At 58.3% G+C, this 14,031-nt stretch overlaps 1 protein-coding gene across 1 annotated transcript; it reads left to right on the top strand.

The window, feature by feature from the left end:
* Positions 1 to 842: 842 nt before the first annotated feature.
* LOC34624089 lies at positions 843 to 11,620 on the top strand. The gene is given in 6 exon segments (XM_026334620.1): positions 843 to 1,338; positions 1,832 to 2,770; positions 2,965 to 3,288; positions 9,639 to 9,685; positions 10,144 to 10,396; positions 10,782 to 11,620. Coding segments are annotated over 6 exon segments (2,898 nt in total).
* Positions 11,621 to 14,031: the final 2,411 nt, after the last annotated feature.

The following is a 14,031-nucleotide window of genomic DNA, read 5'->3' as shown; positions in this document are numbered from 1 at the left end:
CGAACAAGGGCCTCTCTTCGGGATGCTCCAGTGCCGTATAGCCCAGGCTGCCGCAATGCCAGGCAGCAGAAGAAATTCTGCGTAGGGAAGCGCAAAGGGAAACAAAAGGCAGCTCTTTCAAAGCTCTTTCAGGTGATCCAAAGCCCTTCCTGTGTATGGCATTGCTTCCCGAGAGGCTGCTGCTTAGGTCCCTGCAGTTGTGTACAAGGCACCTTCCTGCACCGCCGTGTTGCTGCCGATCGGAGCGATCCGATAAGCTGCAGCAAGAGTCTTCCTTCCTGCTGCAAATACGACAACAGCTTCCCGTCGGTGGTACACCCGAGTGCAACTTCCCTCTCTGGCCTGACTCGAGGAGGCGAGTGCTGCTCGGAGGGCAGCACGAGAGGGCTTCTAGAGGCATTCGCTTTGGGGGGTCCTTACTTGCTTTCGGTGTGGGGCCACTGGAATGCATTGGCAGCTCGCCACGGCTCTGCGAGGCGGGAGGCGGTTCGTAGGCGCTAAACAGGAAGCCCCCCAACACCCTGGCCTTAGACGCTGCACACGAGTACATACACCGGAGCTCTGTTCTATTGCTGCCTCCACCGCACGCGAACCCTAACAAAGAGGCATTGGAGGGGCTTGCACGGGCGTATGAATAGCGGCTGAGTATCTGCGCTTTGCCCCCCTCCCCCCTTCATCCACCGCCTTGCCCGCAAATTCACGTGCCCTCTTGGAGCTTTGCTGCCACCTCTTTGCACCGTCGTCCTCTAGCTCGTGCAGCCTTCCTCTGCTGCCCGCTAGCATCGAAATTCCACCCCCGAATCGCATCCCCCACTGCGTTCCAGCAGCAGGGGGCCTCGCGGATGGGCCAGGCGCAGTCTGGGGTCCCCCTGAGGGGCCCCTCAGGGGAGTTGGGGGAGGCAGCCGAGCCGGCGTTTTTCTTAAGACTCGTGCAGACGACAGCGCAACCTACCGAGGTGAGCGCTGCAGCGCCTCCGTCAGCAGAGGGAGCCGCGACTGCTGCTGCTGCCGCTGCAGCGATGACGACGCCACGCGCTGCACAGACGGAAGCGTCGAGAACCGCCCCAACAACGGGCACCGAGAGCACACCTGCAGCAGCTACAATCTTCCAGCTATCCTTCGAGGGTCCCCAGCTCTCAACAGATGCGGCGAGAGCTTATGCGCATCGCCCTTCTGCCGCTGCAGAGGCGGCAGCGGAAGCAGCGGCGGAAGTGGCTGTAGAATCCGCGGGCACGATAGAAGTGGAGTGGGAAGACGGCTCTGAAGGCGAGATCCACCGAGAGCTCACTTGCTGCATCTGTGCAGATCTTTTGCAGAAGCCTGTCCTGCTCGAGTGTGGTAAGCCTCCGTTGCGTCGACCCCACGCGGTAGCAGGGATCTCGGCAGCCTGCTACTTGGTGGTGGCATGGGGCCGATGTGTTTGGCTCCCTTGTGGCGTCCAGTGCAAAATCAAAGACACACACACACACGCACGCACTCTCTCTCACTCTCTCTTGCACGCTTGGAGGGGGCTAGCTCCTGCCTCCTGCGAAAGCAACGAAAAGATACTCACTTCTACCGTGCCGATGCAGGTGCTGCTGGTGTGGCACGTCACCGTTGTTGCCTGGGGAACACTTGGCTGCTTCACGCGTTGCGGACGGCAAGGTGTCGTCCACTGCTTTGGCGTGCCGGGAGAATTCTTCCCCCCCCTCCCTCTACCCCCCTTTCCCCTCCCCCCTCCCCTCCCTCTGCTTGATCGTGCTGCAGATGCTTTGTGGGGAGAGAGGCCTCTGGTGGTTGCCTTCCGGGCATGTGCCGCGTTTTGCTGTGGTCCTTGGTGTTGCCGCTGCAGGTCACTATTTTTGTTTTTGGTGTGTCTATCGATGTATGAACTGCTACGACATGTCAGTCTGCCCTCTATGCCGCACGCCGTTCGACTGTCTGCCTCCTGTCTGCCGTCCACTGTATCTGTACATCCTTAAGAAACATCCGCAAGCAGCCTCAAGGCGAGAGAGGGAGCTGCACGTGCTCGAGAGGGGAAGGAGTCTGCGAAGTCCACCGCATCACGTCATTGCAGAGGGCCCCCCTGGCGCCACAACGGATGAACTCCCGCTTAGCACCCCAGCCCTTCTGCTGCTGCTCGAGAGGGAGGCTCCCGACTTGCTGCCTTTACACCGATCCGTGGAACTGCGCGTCGTTGTCGCTGCATACCGGGCTGAACAGCTTGCCCTCTCGCTGAGAGCCTCCACGCCATACAGGGCAGCGAATGACGCAGGCAGCAGCAGACGCGCAGGGCGAGACGGCTCACCAGCTGGAGCAAGCCAAGTAGACGAGGATGGTGCTGCCAGCGATTTCGACGAAGGACCCTTGCGCGTGGGCAGGGTGTCTCGGCGGTATCCCCCCCCTCCTGACCTGCGTAGGAACTTGGGAGATACCCCTGCCGAGCAGATGGACGCAGAAGACGAAGAACTCGCGGGGCTTACAGCACGCGCACTTGAAGGGAGGGCTGCACCTGTGCCTTCAATGTTTGTCCCCTCGCTGTGGCAGCAGCAGCAGCAGCGACTTCTCCGCCAAGTGGAGGTGCACTCTGGAGAGTCCAGGGGACCGGAGTGGGGGTCCTCCGGCGGCATAGAGACGACAGTGCAGCCGTCTTTTAGTGACCTCCCTGCTAGAGGCGCTGTTTCGTCCGATAGTGTCGAGCGAACTGGCGTCACAGAGCCGCCTTCGTCTGTGGAGACCACGCAGGAGACGGACGAGGTAACTGCTGAGTTGGCTCTCATGGTTCTTATGCGTGAAAAAAGCACTCCGCACGGAGTACCCCGCATGATGCGCTTAAGTCTTCCCTGTCTGTGACTGCTGCCCTTGCGGGAACTGGGAATGCCGTCGCCGCTGCTGCTGCTGCTGTGCTGCTTTGGACTTCTTCAAGGGATGTGTAGATGTGTAGGCTGGCGCAGAGCCGCTCCGTGAGGACACTGCTAAATGTAGGGTCTCTTCTTTGGGGTGTCAACCGTCTCGATGCATGCGTCTATTGCTTCGGGGATGGGGCTTGCTGGCTGTGTGGGGGGACTGCGGCATGCGTCCAGGCGATGTCCTTACCTGGCACCGGAGACTGGCTGCTGGAGGCGACAGCATTCGTTCACTACGGCGTCATCTGCCACCTTTGCGGCCGTCTGCCCATTGTGGGGACGAGGTACAAGTGCATGGACTGTCTCGAAAGTGCAGAGCACTACGATGTCTGCGGTGCTTGCTGCCAAGCTGCAGCAACCAAGGCACCTAGGTTCGCCTCCCAACACAAGTAAGCGGCGCGACGTGGCTCTGGCAAGGCTAAGACGAGCAGGACGGACTCAGGGTGCAGGCTGGGCTGTCTCGAGAAAAAGCCACCCTATTCCTCTGCTGCGCGTAGAACGGTCTACCCGAGTCTTCGAGAGGCACTTGTTATCTCTTGCAGAGATGAGTCTCACACAGTGTGCCCATCGCTTCCCAACACCCCCCGGCTCTCGACAACAAAAACTACCTTTCAACTCCACCCTCTCGATAGGGGTGTGCTACTTGTCGGCTTCCTCAGGGCAAGCCATCGGCTGTTCCTTGTCGAGCCCTCTAGGGCGGACTGGTGGATTCAGAGTCTTAACCGAATGAAGCGTATCCATCCGGAACTTTCTGTGTAGGCCATGTGTCTTCCAGACACGACCCATGCATTTCTTTTGCTTGTAATGTGCCTCCTTCCTTTACACCTCGGTTCCCCATTTAGCCAAAAGCCATATTTTTCCTCGTACCTCGTAGTTTCCCACTGCCTCCTAGGACCAGAAAGGACCACCTGGCCGCAGCTTTCGCTTCGCGGACTTTCCTTTCAGCGCAGGCGCACAAAACGCTGTGTGGGTGGCGAATATTGTGCTGCAGCAATCAAATCCTTCAATGGATCCTCATGCACTACCAAGATGGAAACACGCAAGAAGGACAGACGCTTAGCTCGTCCCTCGAGGAGTAAGGCGCAACAGAATATCAGCAGCGGCTGTTGCTGCATTTCCTGCTGATGGTAGGATGCAGAGGTTCTTTTGGCGGATGCTACCCTCCTTGCAGCTCAGAGGGACCGCGAGAACCGTCCTTCACATTATACTCACGTAACTTTCCACTCACCTTCGTGATTATACACGGTGAGACGTTCACCAACAATTTGCACGTGCGCCTTCAAGCTCTAGCAAGAGCATTGGCATCAGTAGCGTTTTGAATAATGAGAGTCAAATCAAAGCAAGCCAGCTTGCTTGCCGTTTTCGAGGAGGGGTAGTAGTTGTATTGGGCTGATGGTGTTGAAGAGTAGCTATAATCAAGGCAGACCCTGTAGGCGCTCTTTGGGGGGCGGGGGTTGTGGAGTGCGCTGGATCAATGGCATTTTCGTACGACGGCTTCGAGGGGAAGGCGCCAGCAGGCGGCCTCTGCTGCCTAACTCGAGGTTTGGGGGGTTAAGTAGGGGGCCCGCATTCCTGCGCGCTAAGATGTCCACTTAGGATACAATACGCTGGGAGGACGGAGAAACTGGAAGGCTCCTAGAAGAATGGCTGTAGTAGCGTTGCGTGGGGAGCTGGTAGACGTGTTGGGGACGGGGGAGGGGGAGGGGGGAAAGAAATGTCTCCTTTTATGTGTCCTTGAGCCACCTCCAATCTCCCCGGTAGTACGGTTCTTGGACTTGAAGGTCCTCCTTAAACCCCTTAAGGCCAGTTGTAGCATGCGCATCCCGTACTCTACCTGGGATACCTTGGTCATGCGAGGCCTACAAGGCCCATTCAAAGTATCTCCAGGCTACACGTTGCCTTCCTTTAGTGTACCTCGCTCGGGGCACAAACACTGCAGCCTGATGGCATGTCTCACTCCTTAGCAAGCAACCAGGAAGCGAGGTGTGACTGCAACCCCTTGAGTGGCTTGCAGGTGGGCAAGCCGTATGAGTCATCCGGCGCACAGGCTCACCGGTCGACAGCACACAGCCATTCAAGTTCCCTACGCGGCGGCCTCCCTACAACTTTGTGCAAGTTGCCTGTCATGGAAGCCTGGAGTGTCGAGAGACAGGACCAGTCCCTCTTTTAAAAACAAGCCTCGGGGCTCTATGACGCCCCAGAGATTGGATGGAGAAGGGAGAGAGGGGGCACCACAGGTGCAGATGCATTTTTCAAAATTTTGAGCTGAAGCAAGTAAATACCTTGGAAGCATTAAGCTTAGAAAGAAGGATGCTTCCTTTCGGGCAGGCGCCCTTGGAGACAGCGCAATTTTAGGTGCTTTCAAGCAGGATCACTGTAGGTTGCATTGTCTTGTGGCGGACCTGAGCTTTGAGGGCGATTTTGCCCAGCGGAGGTCCGAGCTGAATCTGCGGCGAAACCTGTGAAAACCCTGCTCGCTTCGGGCAGAAAGGAAAGATGCAGGGAACGAGGCTGTACACGCTGTCTCCTCTGCGAGCCTCTCTAGAAAGATGCATACGATTGGGATGCTCGAAGATCGAAGACGCCTATTCCCTCCGCGCGGTCTGCCAAAGGAGCATTATGGCTAACGGCAAGGATGCGATGCTGGACATCTGCACCTCAATTCGCCCGTCGCCTGCCCACAACAAAGGCAAAAGCAGCCCTGTGCTAAAAGCAAAAAGCTTGTTGAGCCATCTACTTGCGCCCATATTGCTCTTCTTTTTTGTGCTCCTCTATTTTGTAATTTGCGGGCTATGCTGCACTGTGCCAATTCTTTGCAAATTTTAGCTCGATGTGGCTACCGCAGTAGAAATTGTGTTCTTGTTTGGCTGTTCGTATTCCCCCATTGTCGAGGAAAACATTAGCTCTTTACGGTAAGCACTAGCGTTGTGCGCCAGATGCTATGCACAACTAGCTGCGAATGCTCCACATGCCCAAAGGCAGCAGCAACGCCCATGTCCCTTAGTTGTCCAGTCCTCTACCTTCACGTTGCAAACTAGAGGGGCGACAGCAGGGAGAAAGGATGTGTGCTTTCGAGAAAGGACTGTCGCTAGCTCAATTTTTGTATGAACTATGAGCCTAGAAGCCTATCGGTACGGGATCAACCACGGGGTGCTCCAATGGGCTTCAACCAAGTAATAAGCAAAAAGGGAGCTTTCCCATGCTCTTCTACCGTCAAGATCGCTGGAAGGGTTCAGATGTGTATGCAGAGCGTGTTGCGCAACGTTCCTCGTAGCTTCGTAATGCTCTAGTTCCCCTAGGGGCGTGTGTCCAAATCGTTGGTGCTTCGTACCTACAATGTGCGCCTGCCCGAGGCGTCCTCATCTCGCATAAAGCTGCCTGTACTGCTATAGATCGGTAGTGAATTCCACCCTGAGAACCCCACTAAACCCTCGGTGTGGAGGGACTGCGGTGGCGTGTATGGCCTTGGATCAAGGACAGTCCTCCGTCGTGCGACGAGTAGAAATCGTTTCTTGTCTTTTTGCATGTCTCGTAAGACTTCTGGATCTGTTGCTAGAGGTCCAGAAAGAAGCGACGCAGCAGCACTTGGGGTTCTACATGTGTGGACCTACGTTGTAATCCCTAAGTGTGAACTGCGGCGCTCGTGCAAGATATTCCTACCCATGCTGGCGCAATCAAGCTAATAAAAACCAACAGTTTTTAGTGAGCACGTGAGGACAGGAGAAGGCCTTTGGGACCTCACCGAACAGCAAGACTTGCGGCGCTGACAGCAAAGGCACGGACCGACACTGGCGTCGGCCAGTAGCAGGAGAAAGCACAGCAAAAAACAGCGGCCTCTAAACGTAGGGATCGTGCCAGTAACAGGGAGAGAGCAATAGCAATAGGAACAGCAACAGTGGCAACAGCACCAGCAGTCAGAGCAACGGGGATAGAGGACAGAGGCTGCAACTGCCTCTACTAGTGCCGCTTAGAGCGCCACGGCGTGCGCGGAGGGGAGGAGGAGCTCGGGCAGGCAGAGGGACAGCCGCGGGGTGCACGGCGCACCAAGGAAATACTGAAATATGGGCTAGAAAATAAAGGAGAATAATTAAAGAAAAGAAAATGCATTGGGGATCTCTTCAAAAGCTTTTTTCCAGAGCCTGGAAGGTACCTAGCCCACGTCGGCCGTCAGGGCCTTGGCTAAAGCCAGCAGCGGGTTTAGAAGGGTTAATCCCCCGGTAAAGGGTTTTTCTAGGCTAAGAGCAAACACAGAGCCGCAAAATAAAAAGGAGTTTGATAGTAGGCGGCCTGAATCAAGCGCAAGGTGGCGCGCCTCTTCCAGCCTGTGTTCTTCTTTTTTACTTTCTGTGCTGCTTGCTGCATCGCAGCAGCAGGCGGGTTTGGGGTGGCGGGAGTTCGAATGCGCATTTTGGATGGCTCTCTTCTGGCGACTCTTTGCGAGGCCTTCACAATCAATTTTATGTGTAAATTTACGAGAAAAAACACGCAGAAGTACTAATGGTTTGTCGGATCTGCCACGCCGAGTAAATGGGGTGCTTGCGGCCGCGGTCCCGCGGCGAACCCTGTGTGTGGGGCGGGGGTGGCAGGGGTGGAGGGGAACCTGCGGGAGGTCAGCTGTCTCTTAGCGCTTGTTGCTGTCAAGTCTGGTTTTGCTGGCAGCACTGCTTAAAGAGGAGACTGCGGGAGGGGTCTCCTCGCATACTTATTTCGGTCGTTCTTCTTTGCTGCTGCAGTTTGCTGCAGGGTCCTGCTGCTGCTGGAGCACCCGCCGCGGGGTGTCTCTCCAACCCCAGCCGCGCGTCCTGCGCCTCCGCGCCAGCAAAATGCCATTTGTATGTAGTAAGCGGCTATTTTACATTCCTTAGGCCACAAAAGGCCGAGGATCGTTTTAGCTGAACCCTTCTGAGCAGCCCTTCGAGCAATACCCAGGCTGCAGCGCACGAGGAGACAGCAACAGCAGCATAAACCGGGGGAGGCCGCTATCGCTATACTTCACGCCGCATTCCTCCGTTTCCCCGGAGGCTCTCCTTTTTAGGGCGCTCTCAACCGTGCCCTTGCAACGGATCCTGCGCGGGAGAGCAGCACAGCAAAGGCAGCACAGCAAAGGCAGCAGGAACGGCTGCAGTCAGACACATGTGTATATTCCTGCCGCTGCTGCGCGGATAGTGCAACTGCAGCAACAGCAGCAGGAGAGGGAGCTCTTGTCTTCCATTGTTGTATACCCTCGCCTGAGACACTGCAGTGCCAGTAAGGCAGCAGGCGGGAGAGCACACACCACCTCAGCAGCGGCAGCAGCGCAGTTTACTGCAGCAGCAGCACCACCCGCAAATCTATATATTTATATATATTTATATCAACCGAAGGCAGCAGCAGCAGCAGCAGCAGCAGCAGCGCAGTTGAGGCTCGACAATGACACAGAGGGCCATGTACGGCCCTCCGAAAATGCAGCAGGGCGCAGCAAAGCGCAGCCGCAGTAACAAGAAGGCAACCTCGCCCTGATGGAGGCTCGAGGCGTGCCCGTGGCGCCGGGTACGGTGCCTCTGCAGCAGCAGCAGCAGCAGCAGCAGCAGCAAGAACAAGACGAAGCGCTGCTTAAAGCTGCTGCTGCAACTGCTCGCCCCTCAGGTCTTACTGACCCTTCCTTTTTACCGATCATGATGGAGGCAGGGGCAGGCTGGAGCTCCGAAGCCACCGCAACAGCGGCAGGTTTACACGAGGCTCTGGCGTGCCTCCTTGGAGGCCACCCCCCGCTCCCCTTTGCAGCATCAGACTGCAGCGCAAACTTCAAATTTTCCGCAGCAGTTCCGGCTTCAGATATGACGCTGCCGATCGTTCAGAACCACGACTGGCAGCAGCAGCAACAGCAGCAACAGCAACAGCAGCAACAGCAGCAGCAGAAACAACAGCACCACCAGCAGCAACAACAGCGATCGAGGAGATTCCAGCCAACCCCATGCACGCTCTCCTGGCTAAGAGACTTCCATTTGTCGCCTCACGGAGCATCGGCGGCGCTGCGTCTTCTGCAGGATAGTTGCACGAAGGCGTGGACGTCCGTCACGGTGCTGCTATCGGCTGCAGCCGATGCTCCTGAGCAGCAGCAGCAGCAGCAGCAACAGAAGGGGCTCAAGCTGATGGTGGAGATCCTTTCGACCTCCCCTTGTCTGTTCGCTGCGCAGACACTGCGCCGCTGCATTATGCGGCACAGCGGCGTTCACTGCATCCGCAGCAGCGCGTGCTGCAACAGAGACTGCAGCAGCTGCTGTGGCAGAGACTGCGGAGGGAAAGGGCCTGCAGCCTTCCCATGCACTGCAGCCGCTGCGGCAGTCACCCTTAGGGAGGCAGCAGCAGCAGCGACAGCAGCCGCTGGTTGCAGCAGTGGCAGCTTGCAGCAGCAGCCGTGCGTTTGGGTTTCACGGGAGCAGCTTTTACTGCCAGTGTCTCGTTTTTTGCTGCTCCTGTTGCTTGCTCTCTCCATTTTTGAGGTTGAATTGCAGTCAGGGATTAGGCCTCTCATCAACGAGGTAGCCCGTACCGTTTCCCTTCTGCTCTTGCTGCTTCACAGCAGCAACAACAGCAGCTGCTGGTTGGCGCACTGCTCAGCAGCGGCAGCTGCTGCCCTAGAGCCGAACGCGTATCCGTCGGTAGCTGCGGCAGCGGCGAAGCAATATGACCTGCTGCTGCCTCCTGGGGAGCTCTCTGCAGTTGCCTCCTTGGCAAGGCGATTTCCTGGCGTGCGGGAGGATGAGTTGGAAGCGACGGCGGATGCAGCAGCGGTGGCAGCAGGTGCAGCAGCAGCAGCAGCAGCAGGTCCTCCGGCGACAGCAGGAGCAGGAGCAGCAGGAGCAGCAGCAGGTGCAGCAGCAGCAGGTGCAGCAGCAGCAGGTGCAGGAGCAGCAGCAGGTGTAGCGACAGCAGCAGCAGCCTTGCCGTACTGGGTCTCAGCAGCAGGCAAAGCTTCTCTAGAGATCCTTTCTGCGTGCGCCGATTGCATGCAGCAACAGCAGGGGTTCATCTGTCCCCTGCCCCTACGTGAGCAGCGGCAGTTGCCAGTGCCGCGTGCGCAGCAGCTGGACGGCTTGTCCTTATCCAGGCTTTTTGCTGCTGCAGCGGATCCGATGGTGCTACAGCCGCTTTTGGGAGCTGCTAGCCGCTTTATAATGGCAGCGGAGGGAGCTATCGCTCCCGTACCGCAGCAGCAGCCGCAGCAGCCGCAGCAGCAGCAGCAGCAGCAGCACCCCCAGCAGCATGCAGCGCTCAGGCCGCAGCAAATCAGCTCTGTCGCTCCAAAGCTGCTGATGGTGCTGCGGTGTGTTGGGCAGTGGCTGTGCGCAGCGGCGGGGGACGGCCTGCTGCTGCCAGCGCTCCCTCTCATGGAGTCGGCGTTGCTGCCGTCTCTCCTGCGTTTGCTGGGAACGTGCACCAGCATCGAGGCGCTGACTTGCAGCTTGGAAGCCGCGCAGGAGGCGTCGAGGCTGCAGGCTGCCGAGGCACCTCGCACGTTTCTCGTTGCAGCGCGAGAGGCTGCATGCGACGTCGCCGAAGCCGCGTCCGTAGCTGTCGAGCAGAGTCTAGCCTTGCTCGCTGCACGGAATCTGCTCGCGGATGGAGAAGGCGGCACGCACAACAGGAGGGCACGCGGTCCAAGGAGACAGCAGCAGCAGCAACAGCAGCAGCCGCACGCCTGCCTGCTGCAGCACCACCAGGCTGACTTCACAGGGAGGGCTCCCCCCCCCCGGCAGGTGGCTGCTCTCCAGCAGCAGCAACAGGGGCAGCGCCACACACTCTGCGTTCTTGAGCGGCTGCTGTTTTTCTCGCATATTTGTTCTGCTTTGCAGTCCGCGATGACTGGGAACGGCAGCTGCGCCAGCACCGCCTCCGAGGCAGCAAATGCTGCAGCCGCGGCAGCAGCCGCAGCGGGAGATGCTAGGCTCTCTGCAGCAGCTTGCACGTGCAAGGCGCTCGGCGCCGCCGTCTCGGCGTTCGCCATCGAGACGTGCGCAGCCTTGGCCCTATTAGAGGCAGAGTGCGCAGCAGGAAGCCCGCTATCACCGCCTGCATTCTTTAGACTTTGCTGCAATATTTGCAGCGATGCATTGGGGGCTCATGTGTATCCTGCCGGCGTGGCGAGAAGCGGAGGAGCCGACGGCTTGAACAGTGGCCACCGCCTCCCCCACCAGCAGCGCACTCCCGGTACGGCAACGCGCCAGCACCACCACATGCGCCTTTCCCAGCGTCTGCTTCAGAGGGAGCAGCAGCTCACGGCGCTGGCCGTCCTTGGCAGTACACAGCAGGAAGGAATTTGTGCCTCGCTGCGTTGGGGAGCCTGGCAGCTCCAGCAGTGGCTCTGCTGTACTGCCTGGGGAAGCAGAGAACGGTACTGGCCTGCAGTCGAGGCTGCTGAACGCATGGCTGCTGCGCTTTGTTTGCTGCAACGCTCGCTGCGACTTCGACTGAGTATCGCACCGACGGATGTCGCGGCAGTGGCAGCAGCCGGCGGGTGCTCTGGATCTCAGCAACATCAGCAGGTTGAATGCGCAGCTATTGCTGCTGCCCTTGAGCGGAGTGCAGGCAGCTGGCTTCGGCAAATCACGTTCCGCCTTGTAGAAGCATCAGCCTTTTCTGCTGAGCAAAATTACCACCACCAAAACAGCACGCAGATCAACAGTGCTACTACCGAGCCAGATGCCGATTCCTTCCTGGCGCTAAGATCAGATGTCCGTGCCGCCCTGCGGTAAGCGCAATACGCACCTACAAAAAATGCTGCTTAATAAATGTTGTCGTTTTTTTAAAAATATGGCTGCATGCTCCCTCTCGCCGCGCTTCCACGTGCACCGGGGGTGCCTTGGGATATCTTAAAGGGCATCTTTGTGCTTCTTTCTTCTTCTTCTGCTCCTCCTTTTCTTCCCAGGAGGACGTTTTTCGTTCTTTTTCTCATCTCGCCAAAGCGTGTGGAGGGGGTCTTGTCGTGTTCTTTTATGAAGGGGGTGGTGGCTGGGAGGGGGTGGTGGCTGGGAGGGGGTTCTAGGGCAGGAAGGGGAAGGGGGGGAAGAGAGCGCCATGGCATCCCGGCACGTGTGAAGACGGGCCGAGAAGGGCACGTTCTGGTTGCGGTATCAAAATGTGTTTCACAGGATCCAGGAGCACGGCACTGATCCTCTGTGTGTTTCGATTCGTGAGACGTGTGGGATTCCTGAGGCTCCGATCGCATGCCCTTGCATGACGTCTGATGTGCTGCTAGGTGTGCGTGCGGCGCCTCCGCAGGAATCTGTTTGCGCCCGACGGCCAAGCTGTATATACACTTCACGGAGGCCTGCTCCCCGATTTGATCAGCACCGCCCTGTCGCTGCTGCGGCAGGAAGCTGTGACGGCGGCAGAAGGTTCGGCTGGACAGCAGCAGCAGCAGCAGCAGTCTCACTGGGTTGCATTTGAGTCGATCCTTCACGCCATTTCTGCCGTAGTGCATGCGGCCGATTGGCGGTGTAACGACGCGCTGCAGCAGCTGCTGCTGGGCCTGTTGTCGCCTTCCGGCTTGTGCCCGCCGAATGGGCATCTCCCCCTCAATCGTCTTATGCAGCATGTGGGAGCGCGGGGCGGACTGACGCAAGCCTCAGCTTCGATCGTAGCGGCCTCACCGGCGCTTCCATGGGTATTAGGATCTCATCGTGTTCTGTTAGGTACAACTCTGCAGCTTGTCGGCGCGCTGGATTGGTGGGTGCAGCAGCAGCCGAGCTTTCTGCCTTCTGTGCTGCTCCTGCTGCAACAGGCAGTCCTCTTGCCACAGTGCCTTGGCGGCTTCTCGCTTTCCTCGAAGGAAGACCATTTGGCTTGCGTATCCCTGCTGAAGCTGTGCTCTGCGTCGGACGCTCCTGGAGTGTGCTGCTGGGGTCAGCCTCCCGACTCCCCCGTCTCGACACAAGGCTTCTGCGATCTTGCGACGCACCTCGTCGAGGCGCTGGCTCTAATTCCAAGCAGCAGCACTGCACCCGTTGGCGGAGGCAGCAGCAGCAGCGGCAGCAGCGCTAATGCCAACGCTGGGGAACTGCTCAGCAGATGGGTTGCGGCAGAGAGACAGCTCTGCATGCAAAGCAGGCACTGTGTTGTTGCTGTTGCGGGAAGACTTGTAGCCGTGGCGTGCCGCCTTCATGTGGCCCGCCAAATGCAGCAGCTTGTGCTGCAACAGCAGCACCAGCAGCACCAGCAGCAACAGCACCAGCAGCAGCAACAACAGCAACTCCAGCAACAGGAGCAGCAACAGGAAGACCCTTACACCATTGCAGGCCGCTTCGTGGGGAGACATATGCAAGTGTTGCAGGGCCTTACGGAGGATTTGCGCCGCCTTATAGCTGCGGGTGGAGCTGGTGCAGGAGCAGCGACGCTTCCACAGAAACAGCTTGTTACCGTGGCGTGCACTTTTGTGCTCCAGTCCGTAGAGGCCTTCCTTGCAGCCTGCTTGCAGCCCGTTTTGGACGGAACGGCAGCAGCAGCCGCCTCCGCCGTGACAGCAACAGCGCCTCCACACGCAGACGATCTAGCGTCGCAGTGCAGCAGCTGCAGCAGTCAGAAACAGCTGCACGCGCGTGCCTCCGGCTGCAGCCGACGTCCTCAGCAACAGCAGCAGCAGCACCCTCCGCCGTACGCCTGCACGATACTCAAGCGCTTGGGATTCTACAGTGTGCGACAGCGCGCAGCTCGGCGGATGCAGCAGCAATACCAACAGCGGCTGCTCGGTTCGGTCACCGAGGCAGAACCCGCCTCCGGATTCTCGTCATATGCAGCGAGTGCTGCCGCTGCAGCTTCTCTGGCTGCCTCCCGTGGCCTCCTCCGGCTGCTCGTGCTGCAGCTCAATGAGGCATCCTTCACCTTACGGGCTCTTGTTGCTGCGGCACGTGATCTCACCGCGCTAACCACTGGCCAGAGCCAACAGGTGCGCTCCCTGCCGCATTTCGCTTGCAAGCCTGCTGCCCGTGCGCGCTCTACTCGTTGTGCATGCATCCGTCGTGGCAGCGGAAGCAAGGCACAAGTCAAGTTCGCAACTGCTTCCTTGCTTGCCAACGCCTTGTAGATGTAGGTGCATGTATTTTTTGCTTACTGTCGAGCAGGGTCTCTTTGTAGGTGATTTCTGCCCGCACCGAAGAGTCTGGTTGCG

Source organism: Cyclospora cayetanensis, unplaced genomic scaffold, assembly GCF_002999335.1.
Source record: "Cyclospora cayetanensis isolate NF1_C8 unplaced genomic scaffold, CcayRef3 CcayRef3_contig_11, whole genome shotgun sequence".
Taxonomy (NCBI): Eukaryota; Apicomplexa; class Conoidasida; order Eucoccidiorida; family Eimeriidae; genus Cyclospora; species Cyclospora cayetanensis.
The sequence above is the reverse complement of the archived record's forward strand: the minus strand, read 5'-3'. Positions and strand labels throughout refer to the sequence as shown.